The sequence below is a fragment of the Erpetoichthys calabaricus genome, chromosome 10 (assembly GCF_900747795.2).
Source record: "Erpetoichthys calabaricus chromosome 10, fErpCal1.3, whole genome shotgun sequence".
In the NCBI taxonomy this organism is placed as follows: Eukaryota; Metazoa; Chordata; class Cladistia; order Polypteriformes; family Polypteridae; genus Erpetoichthys; species Erpetoichthys calabaricus.
The window spans coordinates 127,357,154-127,383,772 of record NC_041403.2 but is presented as its reverse complement, the minus strand read 5'-3'; the positions used below and the strand labels follow the sequence as shown (position 1 = coordinate 127,383,772).

Below are 26,619 nucleotides of genomic sequence, written 5' to 3'. Positions count from 1 at the left end.
TTGCTAAACCTCATGTGAAGTCTGCAGCGAAAAGCATTACCAATGATGTCATGAGTCACATGGCAAGTGCTGTAATGAATAAGCTGCAACACCCCAACAAGAAGGTTTGGGTATGATTGTTATAAAGAGAGGTGTTAAAAGTAAAACATGCACACCACATCTAGCACTGCTGGCTCCACCTGCACCACCCAGGAAGAGAGCAAATAGGAAAAAAGCTTGACACTCTGCCAAAAGAAAAAGAAAGTCAGCCAAGAGAAGATCCCAAACTAAGCAAAATTCTGGTGATATATTCTAAACATGGCCTTTGTACACTGTGTGTCAGATGAATGTGCAAAATCGGAACTGGACGTATTTCAGCTGTCTCCAACACAAACCAGCATTGAAAAAAGCTACTATGTTGAAGTCCCGCCTCTCACAGCATTGTCAGAAAGTGCTTCACTTGAGTTTTCGATTGCCGGAAATGATCAATACCTGGACCTCAACAACACACTCCTCTACTTAAACTGTAAAATAAATAAAAATGATGGAACAAATCCGGCAGCAGATGCACGTGTTGCCCTTGTAAACTACCTGATTGCTTCTCTGTTCAGTCAGGTGGATATCACCGTCGGGGACAGATTGATCAGTCAGAGCAATAACTGTTACCCATATCGAGCGTTTATTGAAACCGTACTAAATTACGGAGATGAGACCCTGAAAACACAATTTTTAGCTGAATTGTTCTATAAAGACACACCCAGTCAACATGAAGCCACTGCTCTGGATGGACTAAATTTGGGATTCAATAAAAGGGCTGCTTACTTGGCCAGAAGCCACAGGGTTGATTTATTAGGCCATATCCATGCAGATCTGTTCTTTCAAGAGAAATTATTAATTAATGGGGTTGAAGTAAAAATAAAGTTGGCACGAAATAAGGATGCCTTTTGTCTGATGAGCAATGGTGATGAATTTAAGGACACCATATTATCAGCATCATTGTTTGTGAAAAGAGTTCAAGTGAACCCTGGAGTCAGACTGGGCCATGCTGAGGCATTGATGACCAGCAACGCAATATACCCAGTCAACAGGGTTCAAATGAAGGCGTTCAGCATACCTACTGGTAGTCGTGTCTGCAACCAGGAAAACCTGTTTTTGGGACAGCTGCCAAAAGTAGTTGTTTTGGGTTTTGTTGATAATGCGGCCTTCAGTGGCAACTTTACACACAACCCCTTTAACTTTAAACATAACAACATCAACTTTATAGCTCTTTACCTGGATGGAGAGCAGATACCCAGTAAGCCTCTGCAGCCTGATTTTGCTAATGGTCACTGTGTCAGAGAATATTTTCAACTGGTGGAAACCGCAGACAAGAGGATGAAAGATAAGGCACTGTTAGTTGATCGTGAAGAGTTTGCTAAAGGGTATTCACTTTTTGCATTCAACCTAAGCCCTGATATGGAATCAACAGGACACTATTCACTCATCAAAACAGGTAACCTAAGGGCTGAAATACGATTTGCTGAACTGCTGCAAGATACAGTGAATATGATTGTGTATGCGGTTTTTGACAACATCATTGAAATTAACATGCGTCGTCAAGTTATTTACGACTCCAGTTAAGCCGTAGACAAGTTCAGACATGCAGCCGCTCCACACTGACGAACTCAGGACCACCCTTGCATCTGGGCCAGTGACACGTGTCCATTTTCTGAATGTATTCCCTTCAGATCAACTGCCCAAGGAGAAGCTGGCTGCCAGACATCTGTTTATGATCGTAAACACAGACTCCTATGATAAACCCAGAAAGCATGGGATTGCAGTTTACCTTGCTGGTCATGGAAAAGCTGAATTTTTTGACTCGCATGGAATTTCCCCAGATTCAGAAATATTTCCTGAAGTTATTATGAAATTTTTGAAGATTAATGCTGACTGCATCAATTATAACAGTATTCAGTTACAGGATTTTTTTCTCCACCACCTGTGGACACCACTGTGTTTTCTACTTGAATCAAAAAAGCAAAGGACTTACCATGAAGTAGATATTGGAGTTGCACACAGGAGATGTTCATCTAAATGACCACATGGTTGTTAGATATTTTCATCAAATAAAAAGGGGACAAACTGGAAATATGAAACTGGATATGTTTACCAAGAAATCAGAAATAAGTCAGTCATGTGTTGGCTTTTGCTGAAAATTATACGCAGAAAAAAAATGTTGTAACTCTATGCATTCCCTTTGGTTAAAAAAATAAATAAAAATGAAATATTAATCAACATAAATGTGTCTGTGGTTATTATAGTGAATAATCCAATAATGAGACAGAGAAAAGTAAGGGTGTGTGTGTGTATATATATATATATGTATATATATATATATATATATATTGTAGCGGTTGAGGTATTTATCGACCTCTTGAACCCTCAGGTACCACTCCAAACACCAGGTAAAAGTATAACTATTATGTATTTTGTTATAATACAGTGCTCCAAGCACCCTCCACTCCACACTACTCATATAATAATCAATAAGGCAATAATCACTAATCAATACTCTACAATAACCAATCCTCCGCTCCCAGACACTTAGCCACCCTTCCTCCCAGCTCAGCTCAGTGTCTGGGCTTTCCCAGAGTCCTTTTATACTCCCTGACCCGGAGGTGTTCCTGCCCAACAGTCCACAAGTCCTTATTACTTCCGGGTCAGGGTAAAAGTCCTTTTCTTCAACCTGGAAATATGTCATCTCTCCTGTTCACGTGACCAGGACGTACTTCCAGGTTATAGGGCACATAAGAGTCCACGAGCCTCCCTACAGTGACCCCCGGTGGTCCCCAAGGTATCCAGCAGGGCTGTGTATAAAAACTACAAAGTCCATGAGGCCCTGCTGGAATCCGGGGCACATCCATGGTGTCGGGAGAGCTCCTCCTGGCGGCCTGGGGGTGAGGGCCGGAAACTCTCGCCGGCCATCCATCACAATATATATATATATATATATATATATATAATAATAATAATAATAATAAATTTTATTTATATTGCACTTTATATTTTAGCAATCCCAAAGTGCTACAGAGTAAAAATAGAATAATAAAATAAAAAAAAGAACAGAAGAGTCTATAAAATACTTTAACAAAATGACTTTCTAAAAAGATGAGTTTTTAGGTTTCGCTTAAAGGCCTCAGTCGACTGTGGGGCTCTCAGGTAATCAGGGAGGGCATTCCACAGCCTCGGCGCCACCGATGAAAACGCCCTGTCACCCATGCTGCTGAGCTTAGTTCTGGGACTTGAAGAGTGTTAGTGAGTACAGAGCGGAGGGAACGTAAGGAGTTATGGGGGGTAAGGAGTTCCTGTAGATAAAGAGGGGCATGTCCATAAATGCACTGATGGGTAAGAAGGGAGACCTTGTACTCTATTCTGAATGAAACAGGGAGCCAGTGAAGGGTTTTCAGGATTGGGGTGATGTGATCATACTTTCGCACCCTCATCAGGATCCTGGCAGCGCTGTTCTGAATATACTGGAGTCTCTGGATACTCTTGCCAGGAATCCCAATGAGGAGTGCATTACAGTAATCCAGCCTGGAAGAGACAAAGGCATGGACGAGCTTCTCTGCATCTGCCAGGGTGAGTAATGGGCGGAGTTTGGCGATGTTGTTGAGATGGTAAAAAGATGACTTACAGAGATATTTGATGTGGGTGTCAAAAGTAAGTTGGGAGTCCATTCTAACACCCAAATTAGTAACAGATGTGGAAAGAGGAATATTTTGGCCAGAGAAAGTAATACTGGTGATGGTAGAAGAGCGAAGATGATGTGATGTACCAACTAAGATGGCTTCTGTTTTGGATCTGTTCAACTGAAGAAAATTGAGCCTCATCCAAGCCTCTATCTCCTCCAGGCAGGTAGACAATGTAGATGTTGGCAGAGGAGCAGTAGAGGAGGTGGGAGTAGTCCTGAGGTAAAGCTGAGTGTCATCGGCATAGCAATGGAACGATAAACCATGTCTGCCAATGACAGTTCCAAGGGGGAGCATGTAGATAGTAAAAAGGATAGGGCCCAGCACAGAGCCCTGTGGAACACCACAGGCGACGTTGTGGGTGTGGGACTTTGCGCTGCCAAGGGCGACATGCTCAGTTCTGCCAGTCAGGTATGATGTAAACCAATTTAGAACAATTCCTGAGAGTCCAATAGTGTATTGCAGGCGGTGAAGAAGGATGTTATGGTCTATTGTGTCAAAAGCAGCTGTCAGGTCAAGGAGGATAAGTAGTGAAGGTGAACCAGTATCTGCCGTCATCAGAAGATCATTGGTGACCCTGACCAGGGCTGTTTCAGTGCTATGGCCAGGGCGAAAACCAGACTGAAACTTTTCAAACAGATTGTTCAGTTTGAGATGATCGTGAAGTTGTGCTGCAACTATTTTTTCCAGGACTTTGGAGAGAAATGGAAGATTGGAGATGGGCCTATAATTGGAGAGAACTTCAGGATCCAAGGTGGATTTTTTCAGTAGAGGTCTGATGACAGCAGTTTTTAGTGCAGAAGGAATATGGCCAGCCAGGAGGGACTGATTTATTATCCTGGTGATAAGTGGAGAGATGGCAGAAATGTTGGCCCTCAGCAAGGGTGAGGGGAAAGGGTCCAGGGAACTAGTAGACGGTTTCATTTTCCTGATGACATCCTCCACCTCTTCCCGTGTGGCAACAGAGAAAGAGCAAATATATATATATATTTTTTTTTTTTTAATATTCACATGGCAATAATACATGTTGTAAAACTATTTTCACAGAGTCAACATAGTCATGATACAATCAAACAAACAAAATGATCTAAATGAAAATAATAGTAATAGTAATAATACACAATAATAAAGCACACTACATTAAAGAAGTTGCTTCCTTAATTTTCTAAACATTAACACATGGTGTAAAACTATTTTCACAGAGTTAACATAGTAATGATACAATCAAACGAAATGATCTAAATGAAAATAGTAATAATACACACTAATAAACCAGCCATGTTAAAACACTGTTTTTTCTACATTTATTTTCAAAACACTTTTATTCATATTGTGAGCCATGCGGGTTTTCTAAATAGTTGACGTTTTCTTGTTTGTCTAACCAAGCTATGTGTTTCTGTTAGGGAACCAGGTATTTCTGCTATTAAACCCTGGTCAAATTTTTTGCAAATCACGTGATACAGACTGATGAACCTGTTTGCCCTGGGTCTGAATCGCATTAGCACCATTTTTAATCTCTTGAAATAAAGCCCGAAAGCCCATGTTCGGAAAAATGGACCCGGGCACGTTAATTTCGTCCATAGCATTAAAGAATAAATCCCAGCCTTTTGGTTTTCCAGCCTTCTTTAAAGTTCATGTTTGCGTAGCGAACTTGATCAGATCAACCATATTTGTGCCAATAACAGGTGTGCCTTTATAAAAAAATTCTCCTCTTTCATTCCAGGACGATGTGGTCGGGTTTTGTGTCATTTTCCGAATTAGCATTTTGGTGTTTTTCTGGTGTCTCTGAAAGAGGGATTCCAATACGTCTCTTATAACAATATCATCCCTTTCAGTGGTCAGGTGCAATGACGTGATCTCTGATGGCGTTTGAGTTTCTGGTAGAATCAGAGTTAATGTAGACATCTGTGATTCCCGTTGTCTCAAGAGACTTTTTCATTCGGTGATAGGGCACTGTTTTGTAAAACACTCCTCATTTCATGATCAAGTGTTTGCATAGTGTTTTTTGTCATATCTGTTTCTTCACTGGCGGATGTTTTGATCTACTCCAGTTGTTTCTCTGGTACAAGGTACATTTTCTTAGTGTGCTCCATTTTACCATTTCGCTATTAGCCCGGTGAGTAACGGGATCGCTATGCCAAATAGTTGACCGATAAATCCACCAGACTGATTTATAATACGTTTCTTTTGTTTAATTGCAACTTTTTTATTGCTCAGATTTTTTATAATAATGCGTTTCTTTTTAAGAATGCCAATCTGCCTGACATTTAAAGGTAAGTTACCTTTAATTGCATTGAGCGCAATTTCACAAATAGCCAGAATTAAATCATCAGAAGCTGTACACAAAATGGACTTTCTCTGTTTTGGTCTTGCCTTTATAAGCAATCGCATGAGTTGTAAATTTCGTTTAATCCTGGCTGACATGTGGTCTTTTACAAAATGACACCGGGCCGATAAAATTACATTTTTTTATCCTTGGACTTTTTAAACACGTAAGCCACTGGGCGCTGCGATTGGTATATGGATGCTCTGAGATGAAACTCATCTGGTGTGTTAATATTTAAATCGATCAGTTGAAAGCCAAATGCTGGCTTAGTGGCATCCTCATAAGCCTCGAGAAAGTAGCGCCACCTTGTGGGGTACATCTGATGGGTCAATATTGATATCTGTTGTTTGTCTCTCGGATTCTTAAAAAAAAATAACATATTTTGCATTTAATGCTATAGTACGGCTCTGTTTTCCCTGGCAAAAAATATTCTGAACAATATAGATTACGCTCAAATTTCTATGATGAACATACTTTGTAAATGCTAATTCCAACTCATTACTTTTACAGGCAGATTTCATGAGATCATCCACTACAACTAAGTTTATTTATCATGGGGCAACAACGCGTCGTCATTTAGGGAGTCAGGGAGACCTATAAATTTTATACATCTGAATTTTTTCATCAATTCTGTATAAAGAAGTTTCCAAACGGAATAACAACAGAGGATATTTTGTGGTTGGTGAGACATTATTTTCATCCCCGATTCACAAAAAAAGATTTTCCACAGTTGTTCGGCCCACTTAAGATACAGGAAAACGGGTGTTGTAAATGAATGTCCATTATTATTATTTTTTATTTATTTATCCATCCAGCCATCCATTATCCAAACCGCAATATCCTAACTACAGGGTCACGGGGGTCTGGTGGAGCCAATCCCAGCCAACACATTGTGCAAGGCAGGAAACAAACCCCGGGCAGGGTGCCAGCCCACCGCAGGGCACACACACACCCACACACCAAGCACACACTAGGGACAATTTACAATCACCAATGCACCTAAACTGCATGTCTTTGGACTGTGGAAGGAAACCAGAGTACCCAGAGGACACCCACGCAGACACGGGGAGAACATGCAAACTCCACACATGTTATTTATTTATTTATTTTTCTCAGAATCAATAACCAAAAGGTAACAACATGTTTAGTTAACACACGCTTGTCATACACAACTTTTTGTGTTTTTTTTTTTTATTTTTCTAGTTTCTATATGCCAGCTGCGTTTTACCCTTACAATACCAAGATCTTCAAGTTTAATATCTTTATGTTGTGAAGACACGTTTATATTTTCTGCTTAGTCAAAGACCAGTTCTTTTACGCTTTCAAAATTCACCTTTTCACAGTTCTTAACATTTAATGTTGTACCTTTAATTTTTAGACAAGTTTCACCACTGGATAACTTGTAGCCATAACTTTTGGGCCCACTGCTTACAAATTCTGTGATGTATTCATTTGTTGGTAACTCGCTTGTTAATTCTCCTAAATAACACATTTTTATCTGGAAATATAAAGAATTGAATCCCTGTCATAGCATAGTATTCTTTCATTCAGTTTATTTAAAAGATTATACAACTCTAATCTTGTACAAGCTGTAGTAAAACTCACAATAAATATGTTTACATTGGATGGTGTGCTGTATCGATCTGTATCGTATGTCAAAGTCACACACGCACAATCATCATCAATAAAATCACAAGTAGATACCTCATAGTTTCGAGCAAATAATAATTAAAACAGTTTTTCTGGATCCGTAACTAAAGATGTGTGTGGCAAATTAGGTCTTTGTGCAAACATACCCCATTGGAATTTAAAAAGAGTTTTGCAATTTGCCTTCTGGATGGATTTTTATTAATTAGGTGCTCGCTTAATTGTACACCTTCCTTTTCATAAAACATGGATACATACTCTTTACGCTCTTCTGTGTTTAGACAGGTCTGCGGATAACCCGAAGATTTTTGCTTAGCTTTTAAATGGGCATTAATATACTCTGAAAAACGTTTGCTAGAGCTTTGTTCAAAGTGCCATATCTCATATATGCTTTCAATTTTGTACCCCTGCTGAATAGCTGCAAACAATTCCGGGGTCGTCCAGAGTAAGAGCTCTTTCCTAGTGAGAGTGTGTGCATGGACTCTGCTGCTGTGTTACAACACAAGTGTGGCAAAGTGTAAAGTATAATTTTTTTGTTTATTTTGCGTGGTAAAACGGGGAATAGAAGATTTCTGGCTGGATACACCATCACCCAGGCTAATCCGAAATACGTTTCTAACTGCTCAAAATCCTTATAAATTATTTTTGGGTGACCGATTGGATATCTTTTGGTTTTATTCACATAAGGATATAAACTCGTGAAATCATAGTAATGGATTTTTTCTCCAGCACACACCTTGTAATATAAACGTGCTGCATTTGTTCTACCACCAAAGAGAGATGCCCTAGGGTTCAAAGCCTCAGACAGACGTGCTGTTTTCAGGAAATTCTGCACACAGATGTTTTCACAAACCAGGCACCGCTAATTATGTTCCCAGATTTGATGTACCTGAAAACCCTGCATTTTTAAGTAGTGAAATTTTTCCATAGTTCTTGAAAAAAGCGAATATTGTGTTTGTAACACTATTCCATGATTTTTCACTGTAACATATATTACAACCATGGTAAAAGCATCCATTAAAGCCATTTTTATACTGTTAATTTCTGCATACCCGTCTAGATAATATTCTCCAATACGCATTTCACCTCCACGTTTCGGCACAAATGTCTATTTTTTCTTTGGACTCTAAATACATGAGCCATTGAATGGACGGAGTCAAGTATCTCTTTTGTTGGCGATGATAACCATCTTGTAATGGCAAAGCTATGGTTTGCTCACGCAAAAATGTAAGTCGAAACATAGCCATACAAATGCTCACTAAAGTAACATGTTGAAAAGGATCAATAGATAATATTTTGTATTTCACCTGAAACTGCTTGTCTAAATACATGCGTGTCATTTTGGTTATCTCTATAAACTCTCGCCTGAACAAGATACAAGCTGACCTTAGATTCTCTACATCTAAGCGACAGTACATTTTTAATTCCTTTTGAAAATCAAATATATCATTCTTGTGTTTAGAATGCCATAAAAGAAATTCTGTCTTCTCGTCTGACATCATACTTTCCACACCATAAAATTCTACAGCAGGTCTAGGCACACATAATTTTGATTTTCAACATTGTTAAAAAAAAATGAGGAAAGTACCCTTTTCCCCCTTTAAAACCCAAAGCCTCCAGTAATTAACTCAATTTTCATGCTAAAAAGTTCAGTCTATGAATCTGATGTTTAAACCTTTCACAGTTAGTGACATGATTTTTCCACCAAGAGTTAACAAATCAGTTTTCATTTTTTCTTTTATTAATTAACTAATTACAAAATAACTCATAGGATTTTGCATTGTGTGCAATAAAAGTGTAATTCTTAAACTTTATATGTATAAACGTTGATATAAATCTTTCAACACAATCGTTTCTGGCAAACTCCCAGCTCGTGTTACCATCCGTGTGTAAAGCGTAAATGTAATTCGGTTTGTGTATACCCGTGTCTTGCCAACATTCAAAATCATAAAATATATATTTTTTTGACACCGGGCTCTTTAATAACGGTTGCATATAACATAGGTGATTGTCACAACTTATGATTGTTTCTTTACAATGCAGACAAATCTTCGGCTTGCAACTGTGGCTAGTAGATATGTAACACTGGCAGTAAGCACAGTATGTTTTTATCTCGCAGAATTGTTTGTTTTTGTGTTTCTCGTGGCATTTGTTTGATTAACAGATGATTTTGCATATCGGTCATCTAATCAAACAGCCTTTTACTTCAAAGCAAGAAGCATCATGGCACGCCCTGCACCTATTTACACAAGCATGACTATCTTTGTGAGAATAAGCTGCGTGGCAGATTTCACAATAATAATTAGCCACTACAAATTTCTTCAAGTCTAAAATGCCAAAATAATGTTCACTGTGTAACAAAAGAAAAATCACTTTAGGGTTTGGCAGAGTAGGACCAGTTGTGAAGTATTTCCACGTACAAGCTCCCAGATCCCAACAGGTCCTCAATAGTCCACTCATGCCCATCCTTTTTTCTATACCGTTTGCACATTGTGAGGCCCTTGGTTAGCAAAGGTCTTATCTCTAGGGTGCATTGAGCTTAAAGCATGGAACAGCAGCCCTGGACAGAACAGAGGCCCCATGTGAGGCCCTTGGTCAGCAAAGGTCTTATCGCTAGGGTGCATTGAGCTGTAAGCAAGGAACAGCGGCACTGGACAGAACAGAGGCCCCGATTGCTTGTTGTGTGAACACAAAAATACATACAGCACCCAGATCGGTGTTAACAATGAAAGGATTTGTTAAACAGCAAATGTTTTTTTTTGTTTTTGTTTTCCTACCTGTAGTCTTTTAAGGGGTTGTCACAGTTGCTAATAAGGTGGTTGAGACATATCTTGGTTGCTTTGTGGTGCTGTTTTTCGGCGAGGCAGTCGTTAATCAAGATTCAAGCAATTACTCACATACTGAAAATCATAGTTTAAAAAAAATGTAGTGGCTGTATTTTAAAATTAACTTTGTACATACAAATAGCATTATATCCCGTTAGGGAGCAAACTAGTAGATTTTTTTCATCTAATTATATACAAATATATAATATACAAATCTTACCGGGTGTTTCGTTGCTAATTCTATGTCGATCGGAAAGGTGTGTATCAATTTCATCTGAATCTAAGAAGTGAGCCATAACGCTTCAGGAATGCAAAATGCATTAAAATATTTAATGTGTAATTCCATCCAAGTCGTTTATGTATAATAGACCGATAACCATCTAACATGACATAATCAAACATTATCGTTTATTGACACAGGGGTGAAACATAACTGTAAAACAGATGTTACAATTAAATTGCATCATTTATTTTATGTAACCGGGTACCTCTGGCAAGTTCTACCGTTATCACTTACAGACACACGGTGAAACGTATATTACCTTGAATTGCATCATTTTATTCTATGGGTACCTCTAGAATGTTCCAACAAGGCCCCCCGACCAAGTACACGCATCTTATCTCAAAGAGCAGCAACAGATGTTCAGTGTCCCCGTGACGAATGTTAATTTTGTAAAGAACACAAGAATTCCATTTTACCATTTAGTTTATGGGCTATAATAGAATGACATATCGTAATGCACAATCATAATAATATACACATTTTAAAAGTACTTGTCTTACTTTTGTTCTTTTGCCCGGACGCGAACCGAAATCTCATGGCTTAGAAAATAACAGCTCTATGCGTGCGCCATCGGCCAATACACCGATTACCAACACTGCTTCTTTTTTCTTAACACATCCTAGTTAATTTATAAATGGTTGCTATTCACCAAAATAATGCTGGTTTTCTTCTTTTTAAGGCACAAGTTAATCATGCCAGGGATAAAAAGACTAATTAAACATGTACACATCATCATGACTTATATAAACATAAATTTTAACGCGTTGAAGGATTTTTATTTATTTATTTACAAAACCGTTTGCCCTAGCATGTCTTACTAACTTCTAGGTGTATCATAAATTAAATTGTGTGTATTAAGAATGACAAGAGCCGGATTGATTTTAATGCAGCATTGTGTAAAGTCTATTGTAGCTTACGTGGTCAGCACCTGTGTAAGAGATATATTAACTGGGTCTTGTTTAACATGCCGTTTGGGTTACGATTCTCAGGATGGGCACACTTGTCTTTTACTAGAATCTGATCCTGAAGAAATGCACCCGTGTGTTTCCAGCATCTGTCAACAGATCAGTTTTTAAAGATTAATACACATGGTGTTTCATATGGTTAAACCCTTGTGTGGATTAAGAATTGTTAAGCAGAATAAAATTCATATTCTTAACTGTCTGAAGCAGTTTGTTGCTGAAGTAAACACTTTCAGTTTATACAAAAGATGCACCGTGAAACAAAGCCCAAGATTCAGACAGCAGCTTTTGAACTTGTATCTAATCACCATTACAGTTATTTTTTAAAACCAAAATCGATTTACATAAACCTAAACAAGATGCACTATCCATTCTAAACAAGACCTGTTTGTGTTATATTTTCTGTTGGCTAACTGTTGTATTTTGTTTTGTTTCTGTTGTCAGAGGAACCAAGACTCAGCAGCTAGAACAAGGAAAACCAGGTCCCATCCCATCGTGAAACATAATACAACCTATACAAGGATTTCTCCTTATGTTATATTTGTTAAAAAAAGATTCATTAAGACAATAATTGGTCGCTCAGTTGCCTGGGCTTATGTTTTTAGCTCTGTTGAACATTTAGGGGAAAAATGTACTGAATGTCAAGAGAACAAATACATACCAGATGGACACATTTGTACTATTTGGTTCACTAAACCAATTATTGCACATAGACATAGATTATTTATGCTCCAAAGGGCTAGAAAGGATAGACTTGTGTCATGCTAAAAATGTATAATCTCCCTTGTTTTCTTAAATCTATCAAGAGAAATTGGATGATGTTATAGCTGAGTTTGAGCAGGGAGAGATACCCATTGATGCTTACGCACAACTGATTCAGCCTGTGAAGACCAGCTTTTTGTGGTCAGCTCTGTTCCAAACACAGAAAATAGGCTTGCATAATTTAGTGAAGTACAAATATATAAAATGTTTGCTGGCTTAAACACTTTAGTTTAGTTGTATTACCAGCTCACTGATGGGTATGGACCTGGTTTGCAATTTTATTGTGTTCTCATACTTGTATACAATTCTTGTGTTTTGTTTTTTTTCAAATGGCTTACAGATCTGTATACAAATAAGCTTGTGTGAATATTTTCCTGCTGTTTCTCCTGCTTTAATCATACTTCTTAAACAATTTTAATGTATAGCACACAGTGTGTAACTATGAAAGTGAACACCACATCTTATTTGCTATGTTTGGAATTTTGCTTCAGTAAAACTTGTTGTTTTAAACCACCTTGGCATGTTTTTTTCTCTCCTTTATGTATCATTTTATAACAGATGGGTTGGGTAGGATCATCAGGTAAAGGATGCAAACTATGTGTGTCCTTGAATCATTCAATAAAGTTATTGTTTTTAAGACACCTTGGTATCTTCTACTTTATTATTTACTTTATAAAGGGTATGGTTTTGGAAGGTGGATGAGGTAACGGGATGCCCATGGTGTGTTTGGGCTGTACTGCTAGGCTCCTTGGGTGTGTAACAGATTCTCTCTAAAGCCTTCTTGTACATGCTCTCTCTGGGTCTGTCACTCACGCTTTCTGTACTCTCTGTACGTACCGGTGCTGTACACACATAGGAGCAAGATGCCTGCTCCGCCCCCATTGCTAACTTACCTTTTGACACCTTACAGGTCCACAAAGGTCCGTCTCAGCTTACAAAGTTGACCAGCCCATTTTTAGGACCAAGGCCAAGATTGGTTGACCAATTCCTTTCGGACAACTGACAAAAGGTCTGAAGCCTGTCAAATATCGCCCGACAATGGGTAGAGACCAGAGCATGGGAACCCCCATTAAGAAGGTGGCGGTTACCAGAAATGCCAGGGGGGCGGGACATACACCTGTCAAAATTTGATAAGTATATCCATCCATTTTCCAACCTGCTGAATCTGAACACAGAGTCACAGGGGTCTGCTGGAGCCAATCCCAGCCAATACAGCGTGCAAGGCAGGAACCAATCCTGGGCAGGGTGCCAACCCACCGCAGTGATAAGTATAATGGTGACGTTTTATACTACTCATATTTTTCTATTTAAAATAGTGTAAAATGAGCACTGAGGTTTGGGAATTATCTGGATGGCAGAACATATGAAATTAATATATTCCCTCTAACACTTTATTACATAATTGAGGGGCAGCATAATTCTATGGATGTAGAAGCCAATATTTGTACTGCTTGAATTAGGTTTTTCAATTGATGAGTGGGCGGCACGGTGGCGCAGTGGGTAGCGCTGCTGCCTCGCAGTTGGGTGACCTGGAGACCCGGGTTCGCTTCCCGGGTCCTCCCTGCGTGGAGTTTGCATGTTCTCCCCATGTCTGCGTGGGTTTCCTCTGGGCGCTCCGGTTTCCTCCCACAGTCCAAAGACATGCAGGTTAGGTGGACTGGCGATTCTAAATTGGCCCTAGTGTGTGCTTGGTGTGTGGGTTGTGTTTGTGTGTGTCCTGCGGTAGGTTGGCACCCTGCCCGGGATTGGTTCCTGCCTTGTGCCCTGTGTTGGCTGGGATTGGCTCCAGCAGACCCCCGTGACCCTGTGTTCGGATTCAGTGGGTTGGAAAATGGATGGATGGATGGAATTGATGAGTGGCAGAGATTACAGCTATCCTTAAACATTTTTCCGGTAAAATAATGAGTTCAGGATCAGCCTGAATTTCATCAGAATTATAAACATGTGATAGAGCATCTGCTTTACCATTTTTTTAAATGCCAGGAAAGAAATTGTGAATTTGAAATGGCTAAAGAAAAGTGCTCATCTGGCTTTCAACCATTTAGCTGACTTTAGGTAGATAATATTCTTATGGACTGTATAAACTGAAAAATGAAATTTTGCCTAGACAATATCTCCTTTTACCCAGAGCTAATTTGATTTATAAGTTCTCAATATCCATCCATCCATCCATTTTCCAACCCGCTGAATCCGAACACAGGGTCATGGGGGTCTGCTGGAGCCAATCCCAGCCAACACAGGGCACAAGGCAGGAAACAATCCTGGGCAGGGTGCCAACCCACCGCAGGACACACACAAACACACCCACACACTAGGGCCAATTTAGAATCGCCAATCCACCTAACCTGCATGTCTTTGGACTGTGGGAGGAAACCGGAGCGCCCGGAGGAAACCCACACAGACACGGGGAGAACATGCAAACTCCACGCAGGGAGGACCCGGGAATCGAACCCAGGTCCCCAGATCTCCCAACTGCGAGGCAGCAGCGCTACCCACTGCGCCACCGTGCCGCCCCAGTTCTCAATATCCTATATCATAATTCCATTTGTCAAGCACTATGTATTTGAAGAAAAATGCACAAGAATGGGTATGAACAGTATCTAAAAATTTTTGTAAACCTGCCACACCAACATCAACACTAGACATATTCTGCTATTATTATAAACAATATAAAATAAAAAAGTAGATATAATGGACTGATAGATCAAGATGTCTAAGAATAGAAGCAATTTTGAACAGAGATTTAAGATGTTTTAATGCTTCCATTGTCCATGAAAACTTTTTAAGTGATTTCTTGGTCATTGATGGAATGGGCGAGATTATAGTGCTGACATTTTTGATGAACCTTCAAAAGTAATTTGCAAAACCTACATAATCACACAAAGCTTTTCCAGTTTAAAATACCATTTATTGTCCATAACCAACCACCTTTGGGTAGTTTCATTGTGAATTTCACATTTTTCTAGTTTCATTAATAAGTCATTAGCTTATAATTACTTTAACAGTTGTTTCACATAAGAAACATGAGTTTCTTAATTAAAAAAATTAGAATATCATCAATATACACCAAAACAAATGCATAAGAATACCCTTAAGAATAGAAATAACATTGGAGTGTTGGTGAATTTCATTTCCCTATAAGTTTTTAAGCAATGTTAAATAATGTCTTCTACTCAACCCCTTCTTGTGTTCTTTTGAAATTGCATGTTTTATGGAGATCCAGTTTGGCGAACACTGTGGATCCCATAACTTGATTAAGTAATGCAGAGATAAAGGGAAATGGATAATTATTCACTTCAGAAAATACAATTTTCTTGTTGAAAATGACTAGCGAATATTCAAGTGGACACTCTATCTAGCTATCTTAGGCTGAAGCTGTCCCAACCCTAAAGTGAATTTAGGAATTACTCTAAATTGATAGATGGTTGCAGATATCAGACATTGACAATACCCAGATCATCCAAACCAGAGTTTAACATTTATTTGCTATTTTTAAAAGTACATTAATATTGTTCATTCAGTTAAGATGCAAAGAAAACGACAGTAAAACAAAATCAGAAGTAATAAAAGACATATTTTACAATATCTATATGATTATACTGGCATAGAATTCAAGGATACAATTAAAAGAAATATGGCATTGAATCTGGATATTTTTTTTTGTTTCTTCTGCATCTTACTACCACCAGTCACTCTTTTTTTAAAGGTCATAACAGGCACCATGGCTTAAATGAAGATGTTGTACCTGGGAATTAGTATAGGAAAACTAGCTGAACTGTAATAAAATCCTGATAATTAAGGTAATAGGAACCATCCTCACATTCTTATAAATTAATTATATCACCAGGAAAGCAAAAAGTGTACACAAAGGACATTTTCATATGCGCTAAGTGAAAACCAATTACTGTAATGACTGGAATACTCATTTCAATCTATTGCACCTCACTAATGCACTTTTCACTGTGATCTGTCCTTCTGTTCTGTTAATTCAAGAGTAATGTTTAGCAGCATGCTGTTAATTAAGACAAGGCAAAGATGTTAAATGCCAACATGACATTGTTAACAGGTAAACCGATGTCCAGCTGAGCAAACTGAGGAGAAACACAAAACAAAAACGAGACAAGATGCAGATTATTTAAACTGGGTATTGATTTTGTTCCACTTTTCACTGCAACAGTACTTAGACCTGAGGATCATCTCCACTTAGTACCTTACTATCTAGGATGGTCTTGATCTGCAGCTAATAAAGAACTATCTTAGAAACACTGCCACTGACCCATTGTGTCTTCAGATTTACTTTAATACAAAAGTTTCAGAGCCATGAATTGAAAGTTCGGCATCAATACTCTTTCAGACAGAAGTAATATTTTAAATCAGAAACATTTCTACTTTAATTTGTACATATGGCTTCTAAAACTGAAATTAATATAGTCAAGAGAATAAAGTCCAATAACACTCTGAAGGTCCCTTTTGGTATTTCTGCTCCTCCTCCATGTACTTACGATTATTTGATTTGGAGAGATAAAAGTCATAACCTCTTATGGTTTTATACAGTACCTGGCTCATCCCACACTTCCATTTATTTATTTTATAGTCTGACTGGACGGCTTTCTTCTTTGTAAAGTACAACACTTCACATATCCTTTTAGGTATTTTCTGAAGTTTTCCTCTCTTATTTCATAAATGATAGGACTCAAAAGATGAGAAAACAAAATTCCCATCCTCGTGGATCTTGTCTATGATAGTAAAGCCAGAGGCTGTCAACCAGCGGAATGAGGATTCTTGGCCTTTCTAGCAGAAAATTTCTCAGAGCGACTGACTGATCGTACTGCAATGATAATACAGTATGAATGTATGTGTAAGCTATTGTGAGCCAAGCAAGTGCCAAATATTAATTAATTATCAATCATTATTCTTTTAAATTCCTGAGCTTCAGTCCGGATTAAGTTGTTTGCATCACATATAATTGTAGTGTGAAATAAGCTCAAAGGGTCTACATTAAAGATGATAATAATGTCTGAGGCAGGGGAACTAAAACTGATCAGCCACATTATGCCAAGAATGATGTATGTTCTACACAATGTGCAGATTTTTGGATAATGTAATCCATTTATACAGTTATTTACAATATAAAGCATCATGACAAGTGAAATAATAATAATAATAATAATAATTCTTTGCATTTATTTAGCGCTTTTCTCACTACTCAAAGCACTCAGCAATTGCAGGTTAAGGGCCTTGCTCAAGGGCCCAACAGAGCAGAGTCCCTATTGGCATTTACGGGATTCGAACTGGAAGCAGACACACTATCTGTAATGTATGTGGCTCAATTGAATATCCTGTACAATTATAATTATAATTTCTGTGAAAATAGAAATTTGGGATAAATAGTAGAAGTTTAAAGATAGAACAATTAGTGTTATATGAAAAACAGCATTTTGTAAACAACAAAGGACATTAGGTTTGTATTTTTTTAAAAGTTCTCATGCTCTTGAAATGTGAGATTTTGTGCCTTTGACAAATAAAAAAAACTTTAAATGCATTTCTATTGAAATTTGTACAGATTATGTTACATCTAATATGCATGTGATTTACAATATTGAACTTCAACTCATTTAAAACCTATTTTTAAATAGGTGATATTTTCTTGAAACTGGTTGCTTCCTGCTTTGTACCAAAGGTTCCCATTATATACTTCAGCTCTCCATGACCCTATATTGGAAAAAGCAGATTCAGAAAATTGATGGATTCATGGCTGTCTTTATGAACAAACTAAGAGCACAAGCGTCAACCGCTGTCATTTTAGTCTTACAATATAAAAGAACATTTTATGATCTTAATAAAATTCAGCATAGCCAACTTACTATCCAACACACCCATCGAACAATTCATCTTTTTTCTACATCCATAGTTCCATTAATGCTTCAACCTTGGACATTATTAGGCAGGCAGGAACCCATCCTGGATGGAACAACCATTTGATTTGTAACAGACATTAAACTGCTTCCATTTGCAGCTAATATATTTGAATACTGTTTGAAAACTGGAATATTAAAACTGTAAAAGTTAGTAAATCCAAGGATAAACTACTGCTGTTCATTCTACAAACAGGGATTTAGCCGGCTGTTGTAAAAAAACAACGTCGCTGTTCTAAAAAAACAACGTCAGAGTCAAAGGCCTGCTTGGACACTTGAGCAGAAGTAGTTCTGCTTTGACTTGATTAACCAAGATGTTTGATTTCCTCCCCATCCTTGCAACTAGAACTTATTTGCAAAAAGAATGACATCTTCTCAAAACCTATTGTAGATGTATGTGTTTGTTCAAAGAAAGAATTCTTAATCAAAATACACAATACTAATATCAGAATTCTACAGTATGAAAAAAATGACATTGCATGAATCCAGTGGTGCATGGTAAACCAGTAGAAATTTATCAACTGGGAGAAATTTTTGTATATCTTTATTACTGTGGTACAATAGTAACAACTGTGGAAATGAAAGAACAAGACAAAGAATTAACATTTGGCTTTCTTTGTGAAAATGTAAAGGCAGATAAAATGTGGTACTTGACCATGAATGAGGTTTCTCTTCTAAAAAAAATATTGTAGTAACCTTGGGGCTAGACCTGAGAAGGACACGTTCTCCAGTAAGTCATGGAATTGCAAAGAGGGGGCGAATGCCTGAAGAAGCTGGCTATATGAGTGAGGGTTGCAGATTTCAATAAAACCTTTGTCAGAAGCCATTATCATGTGGCAAAATGTCCTGGCAAATAAATCCACACTTTTTTTGGGGTATTTAACAGATTCGTATTTGATATATAACTGCGTTTTGACAATGGTGCATGCTACAAAGCAAATAAAACTGTTAAATAAACTCTTATAGTGATAGATCAACACTTAACTTTTACAGTAGGCCTATACGTAAATTCATTGTCTCAAATATGCACTTTGAAGTGTTGATTTAATTCTGGTTATTTTTCTTTGAAAATTTACTAAAAAGGCTAAATATGTTCTATGTGTTATAATTAATATTTTATTTAACATAAAATTGTTTCATATTATCTAATCCTCCTAATCAAAAGGGCAAATGTCGTATTCTTTTTTATTCATTTTCATCTAACATCCAGCTCAGTCATTTTCAAGTTATATGAGTCAGAAATAAGATGCTACTTATTACTATTGATAATATTTCTCATTTACATATAACTAAGAGTGCAGAAAACAGAAAAACATGATGGCTTACCAGTTGTGATCCTGATGAGCTGAAGGCTGTGATGTTTAGGTAGATATTCATATCCTTTTTATATTAATGTTAACGTCACTGTCAGCGTGGCACCTAGCGCAGATGTGTATGTAGGACTTTCTTTGCTAAAATCTATGGAGACTTAAAAATGTAATTACTGCTGCCTAAACCAGCCACAGATGTATTTTAAGAAGAGTAAGGAAAACATCCTGTCACAGTGCCCACTCTCGTGTGCCTGTAAAAATACAGAGATTATCAATGCAGACACCTGGATTTCTTTAGATACATGAGGACCCTTTCTTCTGCCCCCCCTCCCTTTCCAGCGTGTAAATCCCTCATTTCCAAAAAGTCGTACTTCACAATACATTCATTCCTCCATCCATTTTCCAAACTCTATCCATCCAAACAAGGGCACAAGGCAGAAACAATGTCAGGATCAGACACCATTCACAACAGATATTTTTATATATTTTTGTGATGAATTCTATTTTTACATTTTTATTTTAATAAAAAAAATAAAGGTATAAAGATAAATTATTCAAGAACAAGACCTATTAATCATTTTCCCTTTGCTGAGGAGACCTTAACAAGTGAGCAGAGAAGATGCCAGTTTGAAATAGATGCACCGCAATATGGTTTTTATGGACATATGTATTACACTTTTTTTTTTTTTTTGTTCTTTATTTCGTCTTATACGATTTCTCGTATTAGAAATTTGTTAGTTTTCGCATACCCCTTGGGGTTAGAGCGCAGGGTCAGCCATTGTACAGCGCCCCTGGAGCAATTACAGGTTAAGGGTCTTGCTCAAGGGCCCAGCAGAGTAGGATCTCTTTTGGCAGTGACGGGGATTCGAACCGGCAACCTTCTGGATACCAGCGCAGATCCTTAGCCTCAGAGCCACCACTCTGCCCCTACACCATGTTGATTTCAACTTATTTATTACTGGAGAATTTATGGATGGAATAATTATGAACTTCTAACTTCCATCAGGAACACCGTTTTTATTTTGAATATATATTGGGATTATTTATTTTTAAGAAACTGCTCTGCACTTTTGGTTTTGAACACTTTATTTGTGTGTGTCGTGTCCTCATTGTCCAGTTCATCCTTTTAAGGACGTTATGCCAACTGCGGGGCAATCCAGGCAACACATAACCTCAGTTCTGACTCATACCTGAAGTCTAATGTGGCTTATTGCACTTTGATGGATTTTGGTGGTTTTTGTCAGGTTTCTTCCTTGTATTTTTGCTCTAGTTTTTAACTTTTTGCTACAGTTTCTTGGTTTATTCTTGTGGATTTCAAACTGGAACTTACTTGTCTTAGGTTGCCATTTAGGCAAATACTTATATGATTTTTTAGGCAATCTATGTTTGTATTCACCGTGACATATCAAGACAAACATCAAGGGTTAGTTGGCAGTAATGATTATTAAGAGCCTTTGTGTTTCTTGTATGGGCAATTACCCTTAGAGACCTATTTTGCTCTGGATAAACATTCCCTTTGTGGGCATGAAAAGCAACCTTGCATCATTACAGGTGTCTCAAGAAAAACTGCACTTTAAAGGGTGTGAATAAGGCACTATATAAGTGTCTGACCCGGCACAGATTCACACTGAGGCACGTATAAATTGAACACAAATCTTTTTATTTTCTCTTCAGCCGTGGGGCACGTCTGTCTTCCCCGTGTCCCACAGGCCCAACACAGTCCTACAAGCACATAATGCAATAAACACAAATAAATCTTTTTCTTCACCTGTGGGGCATGTCTTCCCCGTGAACCCCACAGGTATAACACAGTCCCAAAGTACCTCTTTTTCAAGACAGCAATCCTTCCGTTTGCACCACCACTCCTCTCAGGCACCTTGTCCTCTTCCTCCCAATTCTGGCCCTGAGTTGTGGTTGCTGGCTTCTTTTATGGCCCTCCCAGGAGTGCTCCTGGTGCTTGCTCACCTGTTCCCAATTGCACTCCCGTGTGGGCCCAATGATTAGACCAGCTGGGCTTAACTATCTCCACCTCGCCTCCTGGTGGCCATCCCAGGTCCCCACAGGGTTGGGAAGAACTCCATCTCCCATGAAACCCTGTGGGAAACTGAGGCATCATCATTAACCAGGGAGGCTTCCACCAAGCGTCCTGGGGGAGGTATTGAGGAGTCCATGGCTGCTCCCCCGGAATACAAGTAGAAGGGACATCCTGGCCGGGCATGGACCCTGGCCGTCCTCCAAAAGGGTTATTAGCAAATACTCATGATAGGCCATCCAGTGACCTCCCAGAGCTGAGCATTCAAAAAAGAGCTAGAATGAAGCCTTTTCTGGAAGAGAAGACCAGCATTTGGAGCTCTTACTTGGTTAATGTGATGGTGTCATATATAACTGCAGTTAGGTGGACTTTAGACCATTTCTGCCACCCTCATCAGTTGCATTCTGCTATATCAGTTGTGTAAAACTGTCAATTGACATCCTTGCTTCAATCAATGTACCTCTTCCAGCTCTGTGTGGCTTCTTACATACAAGCAAGAGGAAAGATCAGGATCACCAAGTTCAGCTTTTAAGTTTTATTTTCTATTTTTACATTGGAATTGTAATTCAATTTGTTCTGTCATATACAATTAGCATAATCAAAAATAATATACGACAGTCTAGCTTCAAATAACTAAATTATCAAACAAAAAAATACTATAGAAAATAATGTAATATAAAAAGAGTATACAGTGATTTACAGCATGTAATTTAGAGTCTTGGTTCAGATAAAGAAAGTTTTTTTTTTCCAGTGTCTCCAAGTTATTATTGACAGCACAGAATAAATTAATATTCTGAACCAGAGAGATATTATAGGAACAACAGGTGCAATATTTCACAGAAAGAGAATCTCAGGGAAGGTGAAATGAGAAATTGTAGGTTTAGCAAGGGAGTAAATATTTGAAACTAATGAATCTGTAAGTTATGAATTAATCAAGTTGTGAAATGTCTGATGATAATTTAAGGTACATGTTCTATAAAATCTACATCATTGTACCAACAGTCTGTTGCAGGGTTCTTGTAGACACCCAGGCACATTAAATCATATTATGACTTATTACATATACAATTATAATAAAGAGGCTATTTAATTTTCTGACCTTAACAATTTAAAAGAAGCCCTTAATAAAAGCTTCTCCTCCTAATTCATTCAGGCAGATGAAGCACTTTTATCAGAAAGATTTCCTACTTTAGTTTGTACTTTTATTTTTTATATTTGTGCGACTATAGTATGTCCAGGATTATTCTAAAGTCATTGCTGTTAGTTTCTTCTCCTTCTCTGTGTAATTATGATGATTATGCTTGGAGGGTAAAACTGTGTTAAGTCATAATGTTAAATTCTTTTATCTCTTGTTCATCCCTCACCTCTGTTCATCTGTTTATGTTTTGTGGCCTGATTGGACAGCTCTTTTGTTTCCAAAGTACAACATTTCATGTATCCTTTTAGGTATTTTCTGAAGTTTTCTTCCCTTACTCCATAAATGAGAGGACTCAAAAGACGTGGAAACAAAATTATTAATATATGTGTATAATATTGTACATCTTTTGGATCCTGTTTATGAAAATATAGCCAAATACTGTCGACAAGTGGAACAAGAAACATAAGTGTGCTCAGAGTGAGCTGTATGGCATGCAGCAAAACTGTATTGTAAGCCTTCCTAGCAGAAGATTTTTCAGAGCGACTGGCTGATCGTGCTGTGATAGCAATATGAATGTAAGTGAAAGCCATTGTAAGCCAGGCAAGTGCAAAATATGAAATTATCATGAGGTCTCTTTTAAGTGACTGAGCTTCAGTTCGGAGGAAGCTGTTAGATACGCATGTAATTTCAGTGCAGAAAAAACTTAAAGGCTCCACATTGAAGACAATGATAATGTCTGAGGCCGGAGAAATAAAACTGATCAGCCACATTATGCCAAGGATGATGTATGTTCTGCGGAGGGTGCAGATTTTTGGGTGATGTAATGGTTTGCAGATAGCTATATAACGTTCAAGAGCCATCACTCCCAGATTCAAAGGAGTGTTATACGTTGTGGTAATTGCTATTGCCATTAAAAAATAGCAAAGTGGCACTGACATCATTTGGATAGTCTCAACCCAAATGTGCATGATTAATAGAACACTAATATCCAACATATCATTGAATACCAGGTGGATAAACAAAACATAGCGAGAGTTGCCATGAAAAACATGGTGCTTGAAAAAAACTGCAATAAGCATTCCATTTATATAGTTATTTACTATATAAAGTAGCACAACAAGTGAAATCTTCAGGATGACCTTGGTTTGTTTACTAAAGCCAGGAACTGATACCTCATTAGTGGAGTTTGCAGGCTCAGTCGAATATTCTGTAGCATTCATTGCATTTCTGTGGGAATACAAATTTTGGGTAAAAAAGTAGATGTTTCAAGGGAAGGCATTTAGTATTTCATGAAAAATAGCATTATGTAACCTAGAAATGACATTAGGTTATGTTTATATTTTTAAAATATTCTTAAATTCATTTAATTTAAAAGGTATTGTAGGTTAGATGAAATTCAAGCAAACAAAAAGCTAGAAATCAAATTTAAAACACAGTGTCCATTAAAGTTGCTATTGGTTACGTTATGTTTATTTTGCAAGTGACATGCAATAATGACCATCTGTCTTATTTTTAAATAAGTTCTATTTTCCTGAGACTTCTCTCATCCAGTTTTGGTTCCTGCCTTGCCCCCCATTACTGTCAGGATATGTTTCAGCACCCTAAGACCCTGTAATGAAAAACAAATATTACAATTGCAGTGCTTGCAGAAAGACGCTAGCTTTCTTCTACAAATGTATTATTTTAGCATTTGTCATTCACTGATATTTTGAATCTGCTTATTCCAAATCACAATTGCAGTGAGATTATTGTTACAAAGTATGGAAATTTTTAACTGTTGAAGGCAGAGCTTAAATAATGTTAATAACACATCTAATGTCAATGTGTCATTTTTATTTTTCAGCAGAAGTTAACTTTACATTTACATTTTCCAAATCATACAGCTGATTAGTTTTACAGTTCTTAATCACCAAAACATAAAAAGCATTATTTTTGGGATGCACAGGTATGTGAATGCAGTCAATTTAATCAAATCTTTTGATCAAATTTAGAATTAAAGAATGAAAGTCAAAATTACTAATTTTAGTAAAATTTATATAAATACTAAATACTAATAATACTAAAATACTCATTTTTGGTCATTTCTATGAATCTAATTAGGCTTCCCATGAATATTCCAAACAATGAAGAATGCCAGTGTAGTTTATTCTACTGTATATTCATTTGTTTTGCTTGCCACTTAAAATCTGCAGACAAATGGCCATAACTGTGTCTGTCCAGTGCTCAGCCTAATTCTTTATTCAGTAGTGAGTATGCAATTGTATTATTATTTATTTATTAATTATTGTATTATTTATTTGTCTTATTATTATTATTACTAAAGTGTGCTTGAATGTAGCAAGTAGACTACAAGAATGTGTAAATAATGAAGGCTGGCGATTTTAGCACTTACTATATTGTACATAAGTGCACTGTCACATTGTGTTGAGTTAATAAAGTTAATAAAGCTATTGAGTTAATAAGTATTTTGTAATAATCATAACCTGTATCTCTTGTTTCATACATACAACTGTAAACCTACTTTTGCCCACTACTTTTATTCCTGAGCTTTCAACCCCTGCCAGGGGTCTTCATTAGAGGATAATGCTTAGACTTACAAGAATGAAAGGCAATGTATAGCAAAAAATTACGTGGAGGGCGGAGGTGGCTAAGTAAGTGTGATCAGGAAGGGGGGGTGTACAGTTTATTTATTATGAACATGTTCTTCTTAAGTTTGCATATGCTGGATTTATGTCTAAGTGTCTGTTGATGGCGTTCTCATTTGATAGCCAAGATTCGGCCAGCTCTCTGGCACTTTTAGTACTGGCCTTAAATTTTACTTGTACATTGTCCCAGTTAAATTTATGTCGTGTTGATTTAGTATGCGTATAGATCAATGAAAGTGAGTCCTTTCCTCTATGGCGTTGCGATGTTCCTGTATACGTGTTGCGATACTTTTTTAAGTTTGTCATATGTATACCATATTCGAACACTTTGAAAACACATCAGATCTCAATGGGAAAAAGAATCATGATGGGTAACTTTATATCTCTATTGATATGGACTGGGTAATGTGTTAGGAATGAAAGGATGCCTCATATTTTGATGGCAATGAAAATTATCAACCTACAGAGGGCTGAATTCAAAGACACCTCGAAAATCAAATTGAAAAAATGATGTGGCAGGCTAGTCCATTTTGCCAAAATTTCATTGCATTGTATGGCCCCCATGTGCTTGTATGCATGCCTGACATGTCAAGGCATGCTTCTAATGAGATAACAGATGGTGTCCTGAGGGATCTCCTCCTAGATCTGGACCAGAGCATCACTGAGCTCCTGGACAGTCTGAGGTACAACCTGGAGGCATCGAATGGACATAATGTCCCAGAGGTGTTCCATTGGATTTAGGCCAGGCAAGTGTGGGGGCCAGTCAATGTTATCAGTTCCTTCATCCTCCAGGAACTACCTGCATACTCTCGCCACAGCCATTGTTGTGCACTAGGAGAAACCCAGGACCCACTGCACTAGCATACGGTCTGACAGTGGGTCCAAGGATTTCATACCTAATGGCAGTCAAGGTGCCATTGTCTAGCCTGTAGAGGTCTATGCGTCTCTCCATTGGTATTCCTCCCCAGACCATCAATGACCCACCACCAAACCAGTCATGCTGAATGATGTTACATGCAGCATAACATTTCTCCACTGCTTCTCCAGACCCTTTCACGTCTGACACA

General features: G+C 37.8%; 2 protein-coding genes across 2 annotated transcripts in view; one reads left to right on the top strand and one right to left on the bottom strand.

Annotated features, from left to right (window-relative positions):
* LOC127529442 (odorant receptor 131-2-like) overlaps positions 1-24,124 on the bottom strand; it is a 442,990-nt gene extending 418,866 nt beyond the window's left edge. Inside the window, exon 1 of the mRNA XM_051933007.1 lies at positions 22,738-24,124. Coding sequence (XP_051788967.1) covers positions 23,123-23,986 — 864 coding nt within the window. The 5' untranslated portion in view covers positions 23,987-24,124 and the 3' untranslated portion in view covers positions 22,738-23,122. The remainder of the gene's footprint in view (positions 1-22,737) is intronic.
* Positions 298-1,599, top strand: LOC114658433 (uncharacterized protein F54H12.2-like). Its single transcript, XM_028810505.1, has one exon. It carries the CDS (start codon positions 298-300, stop codon positions 1,597-1,599), a length of 1,302 nt encoding a protein of 433 aa, XP_028666338.1.
* Positions 24,125-26,619: the final 2,495 nt, after the last annotated feature.